The sequence below is a fragment of the Gossypium arboreum genome, chromosome 13 (assembly GCF_025698485.1).
Source record: "Gossypium arboreum isolate Shixiya-1 chromosome 13, ASM2569848v2, whole genome shotgun sequence".
Classification (NCBI taxonomy): Eukaryota; Viridiplantae; Streptophyta; class Magnoliopsida; order Malvales; family Malvaceae; genus Gossypium; species Gossypium arboreum.
The window spans coordinates 111,951,080-111,964,753 of NC_069082.1; the positions used below are offsets into that span (position 1 = coordinate 111,951,080).

General features: G+C 28.5%; 1 protein-coding gene across 2 annotated transcripts; it reads left to right on the forward strand.

Annotated features, from left to right (window-relative positions):
* The first annotated feature begins 235 nt into the window (after positions 1-235).
* Positions 236-1,119, forward strand: LOC128286648 (vascular-related unknown protein 4-like). Of its 2 annotated transcripts, none has more exons than XM_053023975.1 (3): positions 236-617; positions 687-746; positions 819-1,119. In XM_053023975.1, exons 1-3 carry the CDS (start codon positions 315-317, stop codon positions 951-953), a joined length of 498 nt encoding a protein of 165 aa, XP_052879935.1. In that variant the 5' UTR covers positions 236-314; the 3' UTR covers positions 954-1,119. The 2 variants fall into 2 exon arrangements, with proteins under 2 accessions (XP_052879935.1, XP_052879936.1); XM_053023976.1 differs by having other exon boundaries at positions 708-746.
* Positions 1,120-13,674: the final 12,555 nt, after the last annotated feature.

Genomic DNA, 13,674 nt, shown 5'->3' on the forward strand with positions numbered 1-13,674 from the left:
TAAGTTAATGTTTAAGTGAATCGTGATACTAATTCGATTAAGAATAATATAGGAAACTTGATACACAAGTCCATTGCTGCTCTAAATGTAATTCATGTAATAAATAAATTATAAAAAATATTATTCTCACTCTAGTGTGAGTTAAAAGGATTATTAACACAAGCATAGTATATCAATATTATTATTTTTATTGTGTATGTTAGTCTCCTACTAGTATAAATAAGTTATTAGGGGAGAGTTTATGATGAGTCACCTCATCTCTCTCTTTCCTGGAACAATATAATTTCTGCTCCCTCTTCCTTTATTTCATTGCCATGAATTCCAGGAGTAGATCATCAGATGAAAATGAATGTCCTGAAGAGAGCAGCTGGACTTTGTATTTTCAAGATTTCTCATATAAAAACACCATTGATGATCTTATGAACCAAAACAGCTCCTCCATTCTTTCTCACATCAGTCATCACACCCCCGATGCTGCCTGTTCTGCCGCTGGACCACTTCCTTCTTTAGATCATACACGTTTGAGTTTCAAGAAGAGAAAGATCAAAGGATCATCATCTGGCTTCATTGATCATGATTTGGAAGATACTGCTACTTCTCCTGCAAATAGCCCCAAGGTTACCTATACATTTTTACTTCAAATTTATTATTATTATTTTAAATATGTAAAACTTCTATTTTTATAGGTTTATAACGTGGGGAACCAGTTTGATAAGCAGAAAGATGATGCCATGGGGATATCACAGGTGAGGAATCAATTTTTTTTTTTTGGTTTTAAAAGAATCCTTGGTTTTGATTAAGTATGGCCGTTGTTCCAGGAGATGAAAGGGAGTGGGTCGGGGAAGATAAATGATGAAGTGGGGTTTATTGAAGGAGAAAATGTTGGCCATAAACTAAAGAAAAAGGGTCTTTGTTTGGTTCCTTTGTCTATGGTACTTCATTCTTTAGGTTGACTCCAATTTTATTTATATAAATTGCAGACAATTATTGTTGCTGTGGAAAATATCATATTTACATCTCTCATTCCTTTTTATTTTTTCAACAATTTTGTTGAGTATTTTGCTGTGTGTACTCACGACAAGAGAATTGAATATTTATAAGATATATTGTTCGTCGAAATGAGATCTTAAGTAAGCTCTATGTATGCTAATGCGTAACTCGTTTAACTTTGCATTCTTTACCTGCGAATACCTAAGAATATGCGAACTTGGCTTGTAAACCCTCCTTGCGAACCTTGAATGTATCCGCCTTGTAAGGCCTAGACTCGAGTTACAGGTCGATATTTCGAATTATACCCAAATTTTGAATTAGTAACGGGAAGTACATTTCTAAAAGAAATTCAGAGTTGGATGTTTACTTTAAGACAAAAGCTCTTTAGACTGGTTCCCACAAGAGTTTTTGGATTTAGATTTTAATTTGTATCCGGATTTTAAAATTTAAAAAAAAAAATAATTTGATAAATATATTAGAAAATTTTTAAGAAATTCTGGAAAGAGATTGTAATACCCCATACCCGTACTTGAGACCGGGATAGGATACGAGGCATTACCGAAATTTTCAGAATAATTTCAATTAATTTATATTATTTAGTATTCATTTTCATGTTTCATGTAACATCCTTTTCATATATTCAATTCAAAATATCATATAAAATACGATACAATACTTAAATTGTCATATTTACTTGCTCATTCAGGGTATCCGAACCTACCTGACTAAATTGCAGAAATACCAAGATTTAGGGGCATATTGGTAATTTACCATTTTCTCAAATTTCACCCAATCTTAAATTGATAATTTCATTTAATTTATTAATTTAGATAATAAAACAATTTATTCCCTTCAATTTAGTCATTTTTGACATTTTTACAAAATTGCCCCCTAAAGTTTTACTTTTATTCAATTTAGTCCATGAGCTTAAAACATGCAAATTAGCCATGCTAACTGAATATTCATATATATTTTTTCCTCCTCCTCCTCTCCATTCCACATCCTTAATGTATATAACATTCTTGTAAGTATGATTTCACAATTTACTTATTAATGCTCACATCAATCTGTTCACACGAGTCATAGTCACTCAATTATTTATAATTCGAGCTCCAGAGCTAAAAATTAAGATCCGTAAATTTTCCCTAAAACTAGACTCACATATCATTCCACCATAAAATTTTAAGAATTTTTGGTTTAGCCAATTAGTACAGTTTATTCATTTAAGTTTCCCCTGTTTCACTATCCAACAGTTCTGACCTATCTTCACTAAAAATTAATTATATCACAGTACAAAACTCGGATAATGTTCCCATTGATTTCTATTGAAAATAGACTCGTTAAGGATTCTAATCATATAAATTTGAGACTCTAATTAATTTTATCCAATTTTTGGTGATTTTCCAAATTCAAAATAGGGGAACCCGAATTCATTCTAACATTGTCTCACAAAATTCATTATATCTCATAATTTACAAATCCATTGCTTACACCGTTTCTTCTATGAAAAACTAGACTCAATAAGATTTAATTTCATATTTTATTCATCTTCTAATTCGATTTCTACAATTTATGGTGATTTTTCAAAGTTAGTCTACTTCTGCTGTCCAATATTGTTTTAGTTCAAGATGTTTATTACCATTTTTCCTCTAAATTTCAAAGGTCATACAATTCAGTCCTTGCTCAATTAGCCCATCTATTAAGCTAATTTTTCTCAATTAACATTCTATTCCATCATTCTAAACTATTACACAATCTTTAAAAATCAGAATTTTAACACTAAACCTTAATTCACAACTTTTTCACAATTAGGTCCTAAAATCAATTTCTATTGAAATTACTTGATAAAATCATCAAACAACAAAATAAAAGCTTAAAATTCATTTTATTTCATCATAAACAGCTAACACTTATCAATGATAGCTTTTAATTTTGTTCATAAAATCAAAACTAATGAATTAAACACTTGGACCTAATTGTAAAAGTCACAAAACATAAAAATCTCAAAGAAAAGGGTAAGAATTGAACTCACATATGTCAAAGTATGAAAACCAGCAGCTTTCAGACCTCCCATGGCGTTTTTGCTGAAGAAAATGATGATATCTCTAGATTTTTCAAATTTGTCTTGTTTTATATGTTTAATTTGCAAAATTTCCCATTTTGCCCTTGTTTCTCCTTGTCTTTTTTGCTGATTTTCTTGCCCAACCGTCCAGCCCATACAATTTAGGTCCAATTTCCTTTTAAATCCCTCCTTTTTAATCACTTAAACTATTTAATCACAATTTAATAAACTTCACACTATTTTCAATTTAGTCCTTTTTAATTAATTGACTAACCAAACGTTAAAATTTTCTAACAAAACTTTAATACTAACTTAATAACACTCCATAAATATTTATAAAAATATTTATGGCTCAGTTTATAAATCCGAGGTCTCGATACCTCGTTTTCAACCAAATTTACCTGATTAATTCTTTTAAAATCGCAAAATTCACTAATTAAAAACAATTCTTTTAAGTTCGCACTTGGCCTATAATTATTATTTGTTAAAATTTCTAAACATACTCGTCGGATTTAGTGATCTCGAATTACTGTTTCTGACACCACTGAAAAATTTGGCTGTTACAGAGATTTTAACTCTGAAAAGAGATTTTAACTAAGTAAATTAGTTCTTCTCTAAAAACTGAAATAATTTAATCTCTATTAATTTTAAAAATGAGCAACTAAAGACAATGAATTACGAAATCAATGTTTTCTATCAATTTTACATATTTTAATTGGCATAATAATAAATTTGTCCCTCAAAATTTATACATTCTATCAATTTGGTTCTAATTTAACAATTTTAGCCTACAATATTTGTGTAAATGCTGAAATAAAATTTGTTGATTTTTTTAGAATGAAGATCACATTGACAAAATATATATACATTGAAGATTAAATTTGTATCATACCTAATTCAAAAAAATTATTATCATACCAAACAAAATTATGTACAATTGACGGAAGATATTAACATATAATTGATATTAACAAAATTTTGAGAATATTTATGTTTTTATATTTAATAAATCTATAAAATACATACATATAATTAAGAATTATGATATTTAAACTCAAAACATCATAATATCGAATTCAGAAAAACCATAGTGTTAGGCATCTCATTTTACAATTTCAACTAAACTTACGTTTAAATTTTTATATCAATTTCGAATAAATTTATTGCATAATTATTTTTACCTACATAACAAATGTGTCATTATTTAATTATAAAAATAGAAGAATTAGCGTTTACTTACTAATTTAATTATGAGCTAATTAAAGTCGTTAGCAAAACTTGACTATGAGGCTATGAAAATAGGTTGCAACTATTTTTTTTTTTTATCTTATTCGATGCACGAGTTTAATTGTATCTATCAATTTTAATATTTTATATTTATTTATTATAATATTTATGGTTGAAAATTTTTAAATTAATATAAATATTTAATTTTTAGAATTATAATAATTTGTATGATGATAAATATAAACCCATATATTTAATCAAAATGTTACCTTATGCATTTAAAAATAATTTAGCATAAGTTTAATTCACCACATATGGAGTTAATCATATAAAAATTTAAAACATTATACATATTCATGCAATATTAAGAAAATGTTTTACAAAACATCACTTCAATTCGCATGCCATTTTACATTAGAAGTATCATGGAAACAATGATTTAAGCATACATAAGAATATAAGATTTGGACATTTATACAACAATTATAAATAAATAAAAATGGGCTGTTAAAATAAACTTAAAACTAAGGAATTATACCAAGCCCAATGTTTTTGGCCTAAAAGCTTGCTGGGCCATACCGAGATGATGGAGTGGCTTTCCATGTTGATGGCCTGTTGGGTAGCCTAATCCGGTTCAGGTTCAAACCAAGCCTTGGACCTAGGTCAAGGCTTGAAACAGAAGACTTCAATTTTTTAATCCATTTCCCCAGTAAACTAAAATAGTCACTTTTATTTATCTCAAGTTATATTTTAATCACTTATATTTGAAATGTTATTCACTGAGCCGTTAATTGTTATTAACGGTGTAACGGTAAACTGACGTGGCACATTAAATCATCATTTCAAACAAAAATTTTAGGTTAAATTATACAATTGGTCCCTTTTTTTTGAGTAATTTATTTTTTTTCTTTTCTGTTCTTTTAAGTTTCTTTTTTTTTTTCATTCTCTTCTACTTCTCCCTTTGTTTTCATCCCTTCTCTATTTTTTTAACATAATTTTTCTATATTTTCTACTTGTTAAAAAATTACTTCAACTCTGTCAAAAGTTTCGGATAGGGAGCTTAATGATACTGCTTTTCGTAGAGATGGAGAAAAAGATAAATTTGATTATATTGAAAAACCCTTAAGTTTTTCCTTATGATTATGATTTTAAACTTATGTATCGGGTTTACAAACCATCCTCTTCTGATGAGGTAAAACTCGAACCCGTAACCATTGTCAACTAGGCTCCCCAATTATGCTCCATTCTGTGACTGCACATTAACATCCATCAAGTACGATCCCTAGCTATACTTCAACCTGTGATTGTATAAGCATTGTGAACTTGGAGCCTGAGTTGCAACATGATGAGCTTCTAAGGCAATAGTTCTATCCCTACAAGATAAATGAAATGTATGAGTCTCCAAGCGCTATCGCATCACCGCCAACTCAAATATACATTTAAGTTTTTACAATGTCTACCTCAAACACAAATACAAAAAAAATTGTCCTCATAAATTTTCAACCCTAAACCTTAAAAAAACCCTAAAAAAGTTTAAGGAAAGAGAAAGTGAAAAGCGCGTCCTATACGACGCACTTTCCTGCCATAGAAACAAAAAAATACATTCAGAACGCTTTTTCACTTCTCTAAAATTAACTTATTTCATTAAATATCTCGATCCAAAATTAAAATTAATTTTTAAAATCGACCATATAAAAATTGCAAATTAATAGCTTGAAAATGGGTGAACATTTTATAGTGCAAACATGTGGCGTTGTAGTATGCTGCCAAGTGTCACAAAATAAGCTATGTCATGTAATTAAAAATTTGTTAATTTGTAAAATGTCTAGATTACTAATTAGTCTTTCTAATTTAATTTTGCGGAATCAAATAATTAAAGTTGTTTTGAGTTTCTTTTTTCTAATATAGAATATAGGTTAGAGTATATGGCTTGTGAAATGTTTAAATTCATAGTGAAACTTTTTAAAAATATTTAATATTTAATCTATTTTACTAAAATAAAGAGTTGACTATCTAAATTTTCTTCTTTTTTTCTTTTAACAATGAAATACATGTTGTAGGCTAACAAAATTGACTAATCTCTTAGTTTTAATTTTTTTTTTGAAGCCAAAATTTTTCAAGCAGTTTTACAACGAGATTGAAAGTAAGAGACTATAGTTATCAAGATTAAGCAATTTGAGTATTCGATATTTGTTTTTCTTTTGATATTTGAGATTTTTTCTCGATGAAAAACACTCAAATAATTTCAAAAGATACAAGTAAATACCGAATATCCAAATTTTAAATTGAAATTCTCTACAATTTTTCAAAGAAAAAAATACCAAATACCCCAAATTGCTTAATCTTGATAATTCTAATGTTTTATTTTCTGTTTCGTTGTAAATTTGTTCCAATTTTTTCTTAAAAAATTAAATCCGAAAGTAAGAGAATATCAAAATCTTTTTATTCCTAAAACTTGTATTACATGGAGAAAAAAAAAGAAGATTACGTGTTGTGCTCTTTATTTTGATGAGGTAGATTAAATCTTAAATCTAAGGTTTAAATTTATTCATTTTGATATAAGGTTAAAACAATTTGGCTCTAATGGTTCGTATTTTAAGAGTTCTCAGTATAGCTACCACCATTAAATATGTAAATATTTTTAATAAAAAAATGTGCATTTGATATATTGACAATGCACTTTTTTTATTTCCATAGGTAGAGTTACAAATTTGTCACGTATCTAATTTCTTTTATATATTTATCTTTTACAAATTCTTTACTATATTGTATAAACACTTCTCATTATCCTAACCTACTTGTGGAATTTTTAAAATTCACTAGTAGTGTACCAAATATTTTCTCTAAAAAATGAAATTTTGTTGTCATTCTATTAATGACTTAATTGGTTAGTTAATAATAAGGATAATAGTAGGTTGAGTATTTGCTATTTTAACAAAAATTGAATTTGTAATTTTTTGGTAGCAACTAGCAATTAAGAATGCCTAATAGATACTATCATTTACATGCATAATACATATTGAATCATGAAGGAAGATACTCCAAAGGTGTACGGGTAGATTTGCAAACTGTTTCAGTATCAAATCGTGGCTGTGAGCCAATTTCGCCATATTGTCAGCCAGCTAGTTAACCACTCTATAAATGTGCTTGAAGGAAACTCTCAAGGCCTGCCACACAACGATTTTACATCCTGAACTAGTTGCAGACTCATAGGCTACTGTTACACCCTTACTTTACCGTGACCAGTTGCACCGCCAAGGTGCTGCCACATTCCACCTCAAGACAAAGGACACCTAAGCTCTACGCCGTAGTGAGTCACTCGAAAACTCCCCATATATAACTCCACTTCGAGTATGGAGCAAGAACCTAAGAACCAAGAACAACCCAACATCCAATTCCTAAACCGATCCCGCAATAGGGATGGCAACGGGGCGAGGCAAAATTTTGCATGCCTCGACCTGGCCTGAAACTTAACCTATAACACCCCTATCCCGTCTCCTTCGCCGAATTAGGGTATGGAGTGTCACATCAAATAAAGAAATAATTAACAACTAAAAACTTCTCAATATCAATTTAAATATAAACAATCAAATCATTTATTAAACATGGAAAACATTCACTTAAATAACTTAAACTGAGTTTAAAAGCCCTAAATGTGAATTTCAAATACTTAATAGAATAAAATTTTAAATTTTAAGTGATTAGTGAAAATCCGTAGTTGGTATCAATATTTAAATGATTCCTTTATGAAAATCGATACCAAATTACTATATTATTTTCATGTCAAAACCATGGGTATCAATATTTTATAAACAAGTATCGATACTTAATTAAAAAACAATACCATTTTGGCATTTTGTTTTTCTTAACATTTTTTCACAAAGCTAGGTATCGATACCGAATGCCAAAATATCGATATCTCAGTTCAAAAAGGTAAAAATTTCAACTTTAAAAGTTCATTTCAAGCCAAACCACTTCTAGATACTACCACAGAATTAAAATACATTCAAGGACACCAAAAACATGTCAAAATCATTCATCCTAAGCCTAACCAAAATACCATCAATAGGCACCACAATTAATACACTAAAATAACTCAAATTAAATATCACAAGTTCACATATTAAACATATACTAAACATACCAAATAACCAATTTATTAACATTCCATTCTACTATAGATTACCTACTTTCAAAAGGGCATGCATAAGTATCCAACGTCACATATTTACACCATCATTTACAAACCAACAACTAAGGACATTTAAACACAAATAGCTTGGCACAAACTCAAAACAAACCAAGTTGCCAAGATAATATTTAAGCCCTATTACATGCTATTTATAACCGTTTGCCAAAGTAATAAAAAACTACCAAAATGATGGATGGATAGTGTGATTGAGCTCTGACGAGATTCCAACCGATTGAGCTTTTCGATGATCTACAAAACAAAGAAAACAACTACATAAGCAACTAGTGCACTTAGTAAACTTGTACAAATGAAAATTAAACTTATTGAACATAATAGGATTAAACCAGGCATAATTTCATTATATCATGAGCAAAGTTTCCTTTCCTAAATACACCACCTCATAAGGTTAGTAGGAGTATAGGTAAGCATATAAATCCAACCAATTTGTGAAACATAACTCAATAAGCATTCAATATACATATCATCCATCATGTGTTCAAATAATACTCTTTCCATTTCAAGTATAAATACCAACATTTTCCATTTCATCTTATAATAACCTTTTCATATACATGCATACTCAATTAAAATATTAATCACTCATTGAACCAAATAGAATATCATCGGATACTTAGGAAATGCTCACACGAGCTGTGCCTGTATCAAGTAATTGTATGTGCTCACACGAGCTATGAAATGGGTTTGCTCACACGAACTGTGGGTTGAGATGATAAGCTATAAGATGCTGCTTACACGAGTTATGGAAAATCCACAACAAATGCTGGACCTCAACCATCGGTAGGACATCCAAAACCAACACCCGAAATCGTATAACTCCTAATGACATGTCATTTGTATCCTAAGTATTCACAAGGTTCAAACGAGATATTTATTCATCCAAAACCTTACATTTCTATCCATTATACCATTTCAATATACTTTCAAGAACTGTACATTTCCAAATATAACTTCTAATTTGATTAAATTTGCAATTTGATGCATAATACCATAATATCACAAATTTTCAATTTAAACTATACACATCATTAATATTCATTAACTTTTCATCCAGATTAACAAATAAAATATTTAATCTTTATATGAACATACTTCTACCCAAAAGCAACTTCTAACACGAACCGACGATTACTCCGATACTTTAGCCTTTCCGCGATTTGTGTCTGTTTAAGTTGTTTCTTGATCTAGATAAATATTTTTATTCAATTAATCTAATTCCAGCGCTTAAAATAATTAATTTAATCCTATATCTCATTTTTACTATAAATTTATAAATTTACCCCTAAAATTTTAACTTTGTACAATTTAGTCCTTAAACCCGGAACTCACAAATTAACCACTATTAATGAAAAACCAAGCTAGCCAATTTTTCCTAAGGTCTAATACAACCCATTTCTTTCATCAATCCACCCTATTTTCATTAGATTTTACTATTTTCTCAAAAAAGTCCCTAAACATTAAAATCATCAAAAATCACTTAACAAAATATTTATATTAACTACCAACCTTAATAATCTATCAACTAAATTCACAAACACTTCCAATTCATTCATGGAAAGCCCCTAAAATTTTAATAATTTTACGAATTGACCCCCCGAGTTAGCTAGATTAAGCTAAAACGATAATAAAAACATAAAAATCATTAAAAATGGAACTCAAAAACATACCATGCAAAAAGAACACCATAGCCGAAAGCTTCACTTCTCTATGATGGTTTTCAGTTTGTAAAACAAAAAGAAAAGGAAGAAGAAGAAGATGATATTATTTTTATCATCTTTTAATTTAATTTCAAATTACTTATTTACTAAATTAACCTTTTAAAATCATCAATATTACATCAAAAATCAATCCATATTTATCCACTAACTAAAGACATGGTATTTTTACCCATTAAGCTCATTAATTTTCCTTTCCATATCTATTTAACTCATTTAACTAATAAGCATCAACTTTTACATTTTTACAATTTAATCATTTTACTTAATTAACTATTTAAACCTTAAAATTTGTTAGCCAAATTTTAATATAACCTTCATAAATACTCGTAAATATTAAATAAATAATATTTACTAACTTGTTTGTCATAATTGTGGTCCTAAAATCACTATTTCTAGCACTACTAAAAAGTGTTGTTACATAACCAATTGCCTCGACCCCAACTCTTAAGAAAAAATCCACCTCGAACCCAAAATTAAATAGGAGACTTTGACCGATTCGGCTCAAATTTAATTTAATTGTTTTATTTGAAGCAAGTAAGACTTTTTTTTTAGTTTAGCCTTAAAACTTAATATATTCATATATTTATTTAGTGACACAAAAAGCTTAATATATATACATATATTAGGGGTATTTTTGTAAATATCTTGAGGCAGATTTACCTCAAACCTGACCCCGACCCGATCTGAGTATTTTTTTTAATTTCACCCGACTTGAACCCAATTTTTCAAAAAAAAAAAATCCAACCCTAACAGATCGGGTTAGAACCCATCAGATTCAAGTTTTTTTTTTATCATTTTTATCTTGTAGCACACCGCCAATAATCTGTCTATCCAGCATCTCCCCTCATTAAACCATCACAATTCAGCTTAACCCAACCAACCCTCAATGGCGCCCAGACCAACTCTTTTGATGCCCTTCAACCCTGCTTCTCATTATACAACTCAGCCCTTTGTACATGCCTTGCCCACAACATTTTTCGAGAGTGAAACTTTATAATGAAAGTATATTAGGAAAATGAAATTTTGCTTGACCTGAAGATGAAGTGTTCAACAAAGACAAATGTTCACATAATGGCAATATAGATGATTATTATTGAGCATCCAATATAATTGAAATTATTTAGGATCATTTTTCATGTAGATTACATATACTGAAAAGGAATACAAATGGTTATACAATAAAGATGGTTTTGAAGTATTGTTTCTTTTTTTTTTTTTTGGTAGAAGAAATATTGTTTCTTTATATGTATTGTGTTCGCAATAGTGAATGATACAATTCATTATGTTTTATAAAGTTGGTAGTGATATATAAAGCATGAGAATACAATTGAATTTTATTATTTTATCTTTAAATAAATATTGGTACACATCAACAAAATTTATTATATTTGTTGATGATTTATGTTAGTTCGAAAGATCAACTCGAAATCACCAAGAGGGGGTGAATTGGCTTTTAAGAAAATGGTGAAAACAACAAATGAATGCGCAACAAAGAACATAATGATTTATAGTGGTTCGACTCCAATTGCCTACTCCATTACCTTAACTCTTCACAATTAAGGATTTTCTCAAATTCACTAATTTGATAACATTTGAGGACAACATTTAACTTTATAGTCTCCCTTAAGATTTCTACACTAAATCTTAAGATTGCAACTCCCTTAAGGTTTCTACCCAAACCTTAAGACTTAACCCTTTCAAAGAGTAAATACAAATAGCAAACTAAGAATTAAGAACACATAAACAAGAATACACTTGAGCTAAAGAATAACAATGAAAGCTCACTAAGGTTGTATTGATTGATCTTTTGGCTTGATGATCTTTTTTATTGTTGTAGGACCTTTGGAATATGGTGTTTATACCATTTAATTCATTTCCAACCGTTGTAGTTGTTGGAAACATGAATAGATTCATTAGGGATGAAAACACTAGATCATTAAATTCATTTGCAACAAAGGGTATCAATACTTTTTCTTTGAGTATCGATACTATCAGCATTTAATGCTTGATTCAGTGGCCGTTAAAGTTAGTTTACAACGATACTAAAGATAATTTACAATACATGGTAAAAGGTATCAATACTATACTTTTTGTAATTGATTGATAACATAATGTCAATTTGGTATTGATTTTAGAATGAGTATCGATATTTTGAAAACTATCAATACTTATAGACTTGTTTTAAAACAAATTTAACTTGATTGAAAATGTTTAACTCAATTGAAACCATTTTTACTTGATTTTATCATTTTGCTAATTTTGTTCAACTTTAATTTTTATTCAAAAACATTTTAATTTGTTATATCAAAACATTTTATCAAATAAAGTTAGATATAACAATTTAAAATTGCTAAACAAGATTTAATGTATTGAAATTGAGTTATAAAACGTTCAAATGAGAGGGAGTAAATGCATATGATACTCTTTTTTTTTTTCATTGGGCTTTTCCCACAAAATTATTTTGAGATAAGTTTGCTAAAGTGTATGGACATGAATAGTGTATTTTATTATTATGATTTTTCCTAATAAGATTTTAATAATACATATTTATTAATTAACATTCAAGAAGGAAGATTATAAATAATATTTTATTATGGATGTCCATAACTTTCAAGTGATAACCTCTAATGGAGTGACCATAAAGGATTTATGAGATTAAAACCTATAACTCCATAGATTTTTATAATGTAATTAAATATGTATTTACTCTTTGTAACTTAAGGGCTTTATTATGTCTATAAATAGAGACATCGAAAAAGTTTGTATATATACTAAAAGAAATAAAGAAAGTTCTCTATTTTGTTTTTTGTTGTAATGTTTATTTCTACTGGTATATATTTGGTTGGGTGAGAAAATAAATAGATAAAAGAGAAAATAGAAAAGCGAAAAGAGAATAAACTGAATATATTTAATAAAAAGAAATAGAAGTAATTATCAATTTTCATCTTTTAACTCATAAAAATCAATACTTTAAAAATGGAATGATGAGGGAAAGAAGTATATTTTAGTTCAAAATTACGAATTGTTCAAATATTTTATTTTATTTTTTTATATTTTGACTCTACCCAACAATGAATGTTAAGAAAATTACAAATTTTCGATTTTTCTTATCAAATACATTTACGAAAAGAAACTTTCCATTTTTCAACTTTCTGCTTTTGATTTTTTATTTTTCCTTAACTTTTTTCACTCTATCAAACAAAGCATTCTTTGATTATTTCATAATAATATATTTTTATGAAAGCCATTTATTATTTTAATTGTATTTTATACCTTTTGGGGGAAAAAAGAGCAAAACTGTTGAAATATTCAGATAAAATTTCGACCCAGCTTTTCCCCATTATGCAACGTGGCAGATTTAAGAGGACAGTTCTCCGATGTAAAATCTAGTTTCACTCACAGCAGATAACAACCAGATTGAAAAAAAGGACAAAACCTTGGGTAAAAGGAGAAATTAAAAAAAAAAA

What these genes read in the sequence shown, in the direction of transcription:
- LOC128286648 (XM_053023975.1), top strand. Translation starts at nt 315, where the DNA reads ATGAATTCCAGGAGTAGATCATCAGATGAAAATGAATGTCCTGAAGAG. An exon ending in CTCCTGCAAATAGCCCCAAG is followed by an intron (nt 618 to 686) that starts GTTACCTATACA and finishes CTATTTTTATAG; the next exon opens with GTTTATAACGTGGGGAACCA. An exon ending in ATGCCATGGGGATATCACAG is followed by an intron (nt 747 to 818) that starts GTGAGGAATCAA and finishes CCGTTGTTCCAG; the next exon opens with GAGATGAAAGGGAGTGGGTC.